General features: G+C 43.4%; 1 protein-coding gene across 4 annotated transcripts in view; it reads left to right on the forward strand.

Annotated features, from left to right (window-relative positions):
• The window catches only part of pak5 (p21 protein (Cdc42/Rac)-activated kinase 5), a 73,070-nt gene that overhangs the window by 24,616 nt on the left and 38,454 nt on the right, over positions 1–10,000 (forward strand). For 2 of the 4 annotated variants that reach the window (XM_079888251.1, XM_079888252.1), the window contains exons 2-3: positions 202–425; positions 2,955–2,999. In XM_079888251.1, the coding sequence (XP_079744377.1) occupies positions 222–425; positions 2,955–2,999 (249 nt within the window). In that variant the 5' untranslated portion in view covers positions 202–221. The remainder of the gene's footprint in view (positions 1–201; positions 426–2,954; positions 3,000–10,000) is intronic. The other 2 variants (XM_079888253.1, XM_079888254.1) reach the window with 1 other exon arrangement.

Consider the following 10,000-nt stretch of genomic DNA (forward strand, 5'->3'; position numbering starts at 1 on the left):
ATTAATGTAGATGTTGAACAGCGCTGGACTCAGCCCACAGCCCTGCCGCACTCCTCTCTTCTGGGTGAAGAATTCTGTGTGTTTGTTGCCAATTCGTATTGCACATTTGTTGTTCGAATACATTGATTTTATAATGTCATAAACTTTACCCCCTTTCTCTCTCTCTCTCTCTCTCTCTCTCTCTCTCTCTCTCTCTCTCAGGTTATTCCAGCTTGTCCAGCATGTTTGGAAAGAAGAAGAAGCGTCTGGAGATCTCGGCGCCGTCTAACTTCGAGCACCGGGTCCACACGGGCTTCGACCCGCAGGAGCAGAGGTTCACGGGCCTCCCGTCGCAGTGGCAGAGTCTGCTGGCGGACACAGCGAACCGGCCCAGACCCGTGGTGGACCCGTCCTACATCACACCCATACAGCTCGCCCCCATGAAGGTGCTCACGCTCGCCCGCATCACTTCCTGCTCACGCTCGCATCACTTCCTGCTCCTGTGGCCCTCTCACCCGTCGGCAGCTCTCGTGCTTCACTGCTGTTTTAGAGTTAATGAGCTCTGGTCAAAAACATGACATAAAAATTATAAAGCATCACGTCATGCGGGAGACGATCACAGGCCAGTGAAAAAAACAAACAAAAAAACGTAAATACACATTCAATTTAAATAAAAATGTGATTAAAAATAAATAAATGCAAATGTGATTACAATAAATGAATAAATATTAGATTTAAATAGAAATGTGATTAAATAGATAGTTTTTGGTTAAAATAAATAAATAAAAATGTTTAAAAAAAGAAATAAACATTAGATTTAAATAAATAAAAATGTGATTAAAATAAATGAAATGCGATTAAATAAAAATGTGATTAAAATATATAAATAAATCAAATGTGATTAAAATATATAAATAAATTAAAACAAATTAAATAAATAAATAAAACGCTATGAAATAAATGTAAAAAATGTGATTAAAAAATTAATTTTATTTTTATTAAAATAAATAAATTTAAAATAAAAATAAACATTAGATCTAAATAAATAAATGCAAATGCTGTAAAATAAATAAAAACAAAAATGTGATTAAAAATATGATTAAAATAAATAAATACATTTTTAATTCAAACAAATAAAAATAAAATTTTGATTTAAAATAAAAATAGAGTAATTAAAATAAATCTTAAAAATTCATTAAAATAAATAGTAGATTTAAAAAAAAAATTATTAAATAAAATTTAATTGTAAATAGATATCAAATAAATAATTACAACTAACAGTGCAGTAGAATAATGAGTAGACAAAATAATAATAATATATCTTAATTAAAAAACTCAATATTTTTCCAAGTAATAAATTGAAATATTTATCATATTAATTTTTTTGCAGTGAACATCAGTTAGAACATGCCTTGTAAATGTTGGGATGAAGTCCCTGTCCTGAGGATCATCCCGAACGCTAGATATCAGTGTGTGTCGATGCCGAACCCTAAGCAGTGGAGCAGCCGGAGCACCAGAGCTGCTGACTCCCTCTACACCTGCTGACATTCATGTGTTTATATGTGTGTGTGTGTGTGTGTGTGTGTGGAGATAAAGTGCCAGTGTCGCCTCTCTCCTGTCCTGTGTGTTCTTCGTCTCCTGTGTGTGTGTCCAGTGTCGCTGCGAGTGTAATAGTTTGCATCACGTCATGCAGATAGACATTATTACATTGCAAGGTGTACTTTAGTGTCCTAGGAAGCAGAGGTTCTGCAGAACCAGGTCAGAGTCCATGACTGGCAAACTCTGAAAAGGACAAAATAAACCATAATGCAGCATAAAAGTATGATGGTTCATATGTGCTGATGTGTTATTATTTCTATACTTTAATGATGCGTTTGTCCTGTTTAGAGTTCGACAGTCATGATCACGATGAACAGATTCAGTTCAGCATGTGGTTCTGGAGCGATACGAAGAGTAGATAATGAAGCTGAAAACACCTAGCCCTATGAAATACTGTTTACTTTTTCCCAAATTCCAGTTTTTCCATTTTCAGAATCTGGATTTTTTTTCTCTCCAGTTTTAACTTTTCTGTAGTTCATTTTTTTTTTCATTTTTTTTTTCTTTCAGTTTTAGTTTTTCTGGATTCATTTTTTATTTCTGGAATCGCTTTTTTATTTTATTTTTTTTATTTTAATTTTCCTATATTACATTTTCACCCATTCAAGTTTTTCTGGATTCTATTTTAATTGATAAATTACATTTTTGTAATAAAAAAGCGTGTTTATTTAAATTAAATCATCAAACATATACAATTTAACAGTAATTTATTAAAAGTTCTAATAAAAAAGTCTTAAAAAACTAACCTAACATTTATTTATTCCCCAAATCGTATTTTATTTTTCCACAAATTTCTATTTTTTCAGTTTTAATTTTTCTGTATTGTTTTTTTTTTTTTTTAGTTAAATTTTTTTTCTTCCTGTTTTAATTTTTCTGTATTCTGTTTTTTTTTTTTTCAAAATTTTACTGGATCCTGTTTTAATTGTTAAATAAAATAGTTATGCTCAAAAAGCATGGTTATTTAAATTAAACAATGAACATACAATTTAACAATAATTTTTAATAAAATTAAAACAATAAAGTTTTAATAAAAAAAAAGACTTTTTAAAAACTAACCCAACATAGCCCTAACTTCCTTTATTTTTTTCCCAAATTCTGTTTTATTTTTCCCCAGTTTCTAATTTTTCCATTTAAAATGTTCAGTGTTCCGTTTTAATTGTAACATTAATTTTTTTTAAATTAATTTAAATCATGAAATGTATACTATTTACCATCATCAATTTCTGAAAAGTTGAGCATGCGGTGCGTTTGAGCTGATGTGTGTGTGATGTGTGTGTTACGAGGACTCGGGCACTGGCACCTCCAGGAGATCTGCTGTACTGTAGGAGATATCTCTGAAGAGGGATACACAGATATTAATTCTCTTGCTCTCTTCACAGATATCTCCCAAGAAAGTCCGGTTGGCTGAGTCGCCGTTGCGAAAAGTATGCCCTCTTTCCTTGCTTCTTAGTCCTCTCTCGTTTGTTTTCACTCCTTCCCCCTGTTTTGGTCTTAATTTCCTTCTCTGATTGGACACATGCATTTTTGGTCATGAGTGTATGATGTAGTTCTTACATCATTGTGTTTAGGGCCAAGATGCATGAGCCAACAGACCAAACTAATGACGAACTCTGACGCTGTTGATCAGAAATGCATGTTTGCAGTTTGATTGCAGGATGGAAAGACGAGCGAGGAGCACGTGAGCTGATCCGATTCATAAACCTTTTATGAATGCTGCGTTATGTCATATGGCTTGATATGATGAACTGGATCATTAGATCTGAGACATGTCATTTCATGAAATATCAGAGTCCATCTGTTGGCATGAATCATAACATCTTGTGCTGAAGTTTTTATCGTGCATGTGTCGATATAACAAACCAGATGATGAAGGTCTGAGCTCATTCATGGACTGATGCAATCAAAATATATTCTAATGCTCCTCAAATAGGCTTGATTATTTATTTCAGGCAAAAATAAATGGAATATTCACCCAAATAATGGCTTTTTTTTAAATATTCTGAGCGTAAGACACTCTTCCTCAGTAGAAACCAATTTCAAATTAAATGTGTTTTAAGGCATGTGTTTAGGATATTTGGCTTTTTTAATGTGTTTTTGCAGACTAGTGCAAAGAAAACATCCAAAAACTTTTAAACACTTTTAAGTGTTTATTTTATCGCACTTTATGTATTTGTATCTGCAGATTTCCATTGCACTACAAAGTTTCTATCTCCACTTCAGCAGCACGTATACACACCAACATTTACAGGTTTATTCATATCTATATTCTGAAGGATTTTACTGTGGGGTTTGTTTATACAGTGAGGAAAATAAGTATTTGAACACCCTGCTATTTTGCAAGTTCTCCCACTTAGAAATCATGGAGGAAAAAAAAAAAATCCAGAAATCACAATGTATGATTTTTTAACTATTTATTTGTATGATACAGCTGCAAATAAGTATTTGAACACCTGAGAAAATCAATGTTAATATTTGGTACAGTAGCATTTGTTTGCAATTACAGAGGTCAAACGTTTCCTGTAGTTTTTCACCAGGTTTGCACACACTGCAGGAGGGATTTTGGCCCACTCCTCCACACAGATCTTCTCTAGATCAGTCAGGTTTCTGGGCTGTCGCTGAGAAACACGGAGTTTGAGCTCCCTCCAAAGATTCTCTATTGGGTTTAGGTCTGGAGACTGGCTAGGCCACGCCAGAACCTTGATATGCTTCTTACAGAGCCACTCCTTGGTTATCCTGGCTGTGTGCTTCGGGTCATTGTCATGTTGGAAGACCTAGCCTCGACCCATCTTCAATGCTCTAACTGAGGGAAGGAGGTTGTTCCCCAAAATCTCGCAATACATGGCCCCGGTCATCCTCTCCTTAATACAGTGCAGTCGCCCTGTCCCATGTGCAGAAAAACACCCCATGCTTCACAGTAGGGATGGTACTCATCACTCTTCTTCCTCCAAACACGTTTAGTGGAATTATGAGCAAAAAGTTCTATTTTGGTCTCATCTGACCACATGACTTTCTCCCATGACTCCTCTGCATCATCCAAATGGTCATTGGCAAACTTAAGACGGGCCTTGACATGTGCTGGTTTAAGCAGGGGAACCTTCCGTGCCATGCATGATTTCAAACCATGACGTCTTAGTGTATTACCAACAGTAACCTTGGAAACGGTGGTCCCAGCTCTTTTCAGGTCATTGACCAGCTCCTCCCGTGTAGTTCTGGGCTGATTTCTCACCTTTCTTAGGATCATTGAGACCCCACGAGGTGAGATCTTGCATGGAGCCCCAGTCCGAGGGAGATTGACAGTCATGTTTAGCTTCTTCCATTTTCTAATGATTGCTCCAACAGTGGACCTTTTTTCACCAAGCTGCTTGGCAATTTCCCCATAGCCCTTTCCAGCCTTGTGGAGGTGTACAATTTTGTCTCTAGTGTCTTTGGACAGCTCTTTGGTCTTGGCCATGTTAGTAGTTGGATTCTTACTGATTGTATGGGGTGGACAGGTGTCTTTATGCAGCTAACGACCTCAAACAGGTGCATCTAATTTAGGATAATAAATGGAGTGGAGGTGGACATTTTAAAGGCAGACTAACAGGTCTTTGAGGGTCAGAATTCTAGCTGATAGACAGGTGTTCAAATACTTATTTGCAGCTGTATCATACAAATAAATAGTTAAAAAATCATATATTGTGATTTCTGGATTTTTTTTTTTAGATTATGTCTCTCACAGTGGACATGCACCTACGATGACAATTTCAGACCCCTCCATGATTTCCAAGTGGGAGAACTTGCAAAATAGCAGGGTGTTCAAATACTTATTTTCCTCACTGTATATCATTCACCTCATATTTATTTAACATTTTATTCCTAAAAACATGGCAAATGTGTATTTTTACGGTCAGTTGACAGTATTTTCTGATTTATGGAGTGATAAAAATAGAAATCCAAAATTCCCTCTATAAAAACGTCTCGGGTTACGACTGTAACCCTCGGGGAATGAGGGTTACAGTCGTAACCCGAGACATTCCCTTTCGAGGGAACTCGCGCTGCGTCGAGAATCAACACTTTGGGGAACGAAATGCCCACTGCGCCACACTGAGAGATATATGCCCTGGTGTGAAGCAATCTGGCACACTCAAGATGAGAGAACCCGGTGTAGAGGGCAGATCCAGACTGTAATGTTTTATGAAGGTGTGTGGGGAGGCCCAGCCTGCGGCATCACAGACCTCTTGAAGGGAAACTCCTGCTAGCAGAGCTTTAGAGGAAGCCACTCCTCTGGTTGAGTGGGCTCTTATCAGGAGAGGCGAAGGCAAGCTGCACGCCTCGTAAGCTGAAGAAATAGTTTCTACTATCCATCTGCTGATAGTTTGCTTTGAAGCAGGGGAACCCTTCTAGCTGGTCCGAGTAGCTGGTCCGACTTCCTCCAGCCCGAGGTTCATCGGACTGGGCATAATAAATGTAGTTTAGCTTGCTCATCCGACACGTGTGGTGGAGGATGGAATGCCTGAAGAATTATAGACCATGCCACATTTGTCGGCACCTTAGACACATAGCCGGGTCTAGGGTAGAGAATGACCCTTACTCTGCCAGGAGCGAACTCGAGGCAAGAGGGAGCAACAGATAGCGCCTGCAGGTCCCCAACTCTTTTCAGGGAAGTAATAGCGAGCAGGAAAGCTACCTTTAAAGATACAAATTTCTCAGACACCTCATCCAAGGGTTCGAAGGGTGCCAGGGATAACCCCTCAAGAACCACTGCCAGGTCCCACGTGGGGACCCTGGGCTGGATGACAGGCCTCATCCTCCTAGCTCCACGAAGGAAACGTACTATAAGTGGGTGTCTCCCCAAGGTGCCCACCCTTAGAGGCGTCTGGAAGGCAGCTACAGCTGCCACATAGACCTTAAGCGTGGATGGGGAGAGCCCGTCAAAGAAGCGCCTCTGGAGGAACTCCAGCACTGAAGCCACTGGGCACTTAACTGGGTCCAACTGATGTTCTCTGCACCATAAGTTGAATACATTCCGTTTTAATGCATACAGTTTCCTCGTGGAGGGGGCTCTAGAGTTTAAGATGGTCTCAACAACCTCAGTTGAGAGACCAGCATTTACGAGTTGGTCCCCCTCAGGGGCCAGACCCACAGCTTCCACAGCTCCGGCCGAGGGTGAAATATTGTGCCCTCGGCCTGAGAAAGAAGGTCCCTCCTGATCGGGATTTGCCACGGAGGGCCTACTAGAAGAGCCATAATGTCTGAAAACCATACTCTGGCCGGCCAGTACGGGGCTACTAGGAGCAAGCTGATCCCGTACCGCCGGACCCTCTCTAGAACCCCTGGGAGCAGAGCGATCGGGGAATAGATCCACTTCTGCCTGACCAAACTCCCTCCATATCAACTCCACCGTCTTGGGGTGGAGTCTCCATTCCCCGGGCCTCAGCCCCTGCCTCGACAGGATGTCTGCTCCCACATTCTTGTCCCCAGGAATAAACATTGCTCTGACTGAGAGAAGCTTGCCCTGGGACCACAGAAGAATCGGATGTGCCAATCTGCATAGAGGGCGCAATCTAAGGCCCTCCTTTTGATTTATATATGAGACCACCGACGTATTGTTTGTTCGCACTAGAACATGATGGCCTCTCCGGAAGGAAATGTCTGAGGGCCAGTAATACTGCCAACATCTCCAGGCAATTGATGTGCCATGAAAGATGATGGTCCTTCCAAAGACCCCTGGTGTAGCGGCCTTCCATGACCGCACCCCAGCCTGTGAGGGACGCATCCGTGGTCAAAATTTTTCTCTGACACGGTGCCCCCAACACAGGACCTTGGGACAGGAACCACGGTTTCTTCCACATGACCAAAGAACGAAGGCATCTGCGCTTTACTTTGATCATGCGAAATGGGTTCCTCCTCGGGGAAAACCCTCTGGTCCTGAGCCACCACTGCAGCGTCCGCATATACAGCAGGCCAAAAGGAATCACGCTGGACGCTGCTGCCAGGAGACCCAAAACCCTTTGATAGTGTTTGACAGTGATGGCCTGGCCTAGCTTGATACTCGTTACTGTGGTCAAGATGGTGTTTATACGAGCAGGAGACAACTCTGCCCGCATCGTGACTGAGTCCCACACTACCCCCAGGAAAATAGTTCTCTGTAGAGGAATGAATGAACTCTTCTTGACATTGAGTCTTAATCCCAAGCACCTTAGATGATTCAGAACAACATCTCGATGTTGAACCGCCATCTCCTCTGACTGTGCCAGAATGAGCCAGTGGTCGATGTAGTTGAGGATGCGAATGCCTTGAAGTCTCAGAGGAGCAAGAGCAGCATCCATGCATTTCGTGAAGGTGCGAGGTGACAGTGCTTGGCCGAATGGAAGAACTCTGTACTGATACGCCTTTCCCCCAAAAGCGAACCTTAGAAACTTCCTGTGTTGGGGAAGGATGAATATGTGGAAGTAAACCTCTTTTAGATCTATCGTGACAAACCAGTCCTCGGACCTGATCTGACTCATGATAATAGGTATGGTTAGCATTTTGAACCTGAATCTCCTCAGAGACCGGTTCAATACCCTGAGATCTATAATATGACGTAACCCCCCATCCTTCTTGGGAACTATGAAGTACCGGCTGTAGAACCCGGCTTCCCTTTCTTGAGGAGGAACCTGCTCTATGGCTTCCTTTGCTAAGAGGGACTGAACATCTTGTTCCATGACCTGACCCTGCTTGGGGCTGACAAGCGTGTGCACAACCCCGCTGAACTCTGGTGGACGATACTCGAACTGAATTCTTTACCCCTTTTCCACTGTGCGCAGGACCCAGTGAGATATATTTCGAAGACCTTTCCAGGTGTCTAGATAATCTACTAGGGGGACCAGTCTCTCGAGACTGACCTCTGGTGTTATATTTGGGATTTCGGTGAACTGAAGCAGTTGGCTGGCAACTAATCGATTTAATTTTTCTACAGGCCTCGTGAGAGGAAGCGAACTCGACAGGGCCGCAATATTTTCAGGCGAAAACTGCGATTTGCGTTCGCTGGAAACCGATACATCCCGAAGGGCTCCGCGAAGGAGCGAACTGTTGTTGCTCGGACCACCCTCAGAGGCCTGTGCATCGCGCCAGGACCTCATTGCCGAAGCCTTCCTTGCCTGAATGACAGTCCTCAGATCTGCCTTCGGCTTAGAAGACTTCGGCTGAGGGTGTTGCCTCTGGCTCCAGGCCTTTTGCGGGGAGCACGAGAGGCAACACTCTCCTTCTGCTGCTGCAGGCATGAGGAGCTGGCGGCTGCCTCGTGGGACTGCCCCCTGGCAGCAGACCCACGAGATCTAGGACGACGGCAGGGGATAAGTTGTTTAAAAGTGACTGACTCCTGAAAACCTCTCGACAACAGTGTTGACTGCGTCACCCAAGAGGCCAGAAGGCGAAATCGGGGCATCGAGGAGGAAGGCCCTGTCCTTGTCCCCGATGCCCAACAGATTTAGCCACAGATGTCTCTCCATAGCTACCAGTGCTGCCATGGAGCGGCCAATGGCGCGGGCCGTCTCCTTGGTAGCCCGGAGAGACAAGTCGACCGCTCGACACATTTCTTTAATGTTGTCAAGGGCGACATCCCCACTGTCGCCCACCTCTTTGAGGAGGTCGGCCTGGTATGCCTGCAGAAGCCCCATCGTGTGCAGGCATGCACCAGCCCGACCTGCCGCCATGTATGCCTTCCCAACCAAGGCCGATGTTGTACGGCAGGGCTTGGCGGGAAGCGTCGGAGCTCTCAGGGACGATGCAGCATCGAGTGAGAGATGGGATGCAAATGTCTCTTCAACCCGTGGCATCGTCCCATAGACCTTCTATTTCGAACCTATAATCAAAGAATAGATGTGGATATTGGGGCTCGAAAGTCGAGAAGAGAAGGGCTTATTCCACGATCTCGACACCTCGGTGTGGAGATCGGTGAAAAACGGGAGGCTCCAGCGCGAAGGCTGTGACCGAGCTTGCAGGAAGCGCTCATCGAGTTTGCTTTTTCTTGTCGCTTCCTGCTTTTCTGGTGGCCATTCAATATTTAACTTAGCCACTGCCCTGGTCACAACTTCCAGCAGCTCCTCAAAGGCAGGAGAAGTCCTCACATTCTCCTCAAAATATCCAACTCCTCGGAGCCAATTCGAGCATCAGGTCCTCTTCACGGGCGGAAGAAATGGAATGGAGCTGGCCTCTGAATGTTGAGAAAGGGCCGAGGCCGTCTCAACATCATCAGCCAACTCCATCTGCGATCCCCATGAATGCAAGCGCCGCGCTGCCTTGACAGACGCGGGACCTGATCCACAGAACTGATTCATCGAACAGGCTCAGGCGGGAGCGGAGCGTTCTCAGGGGCATTTGATCACAGTTTGCATTCTCCACTCCCAGACAAACTACTCAGAGAGAGTGTGTGTGTCACCCTCGCTCAAATAGCGTGGGCAAG

This window comes from Squalius cephalus (assembly GCF_949319135.1).
Source record: "Squalius cephalus genome assembly, chromosome: 12".
In the NCBI taxonomy this organism is placed as follows: domain Eukaryota; kingdom Metazoa; phylum Chordata; class Actinopteri; order Cypriniformes; family Leuciscidae; genus Squalius; species Squalius cephalus.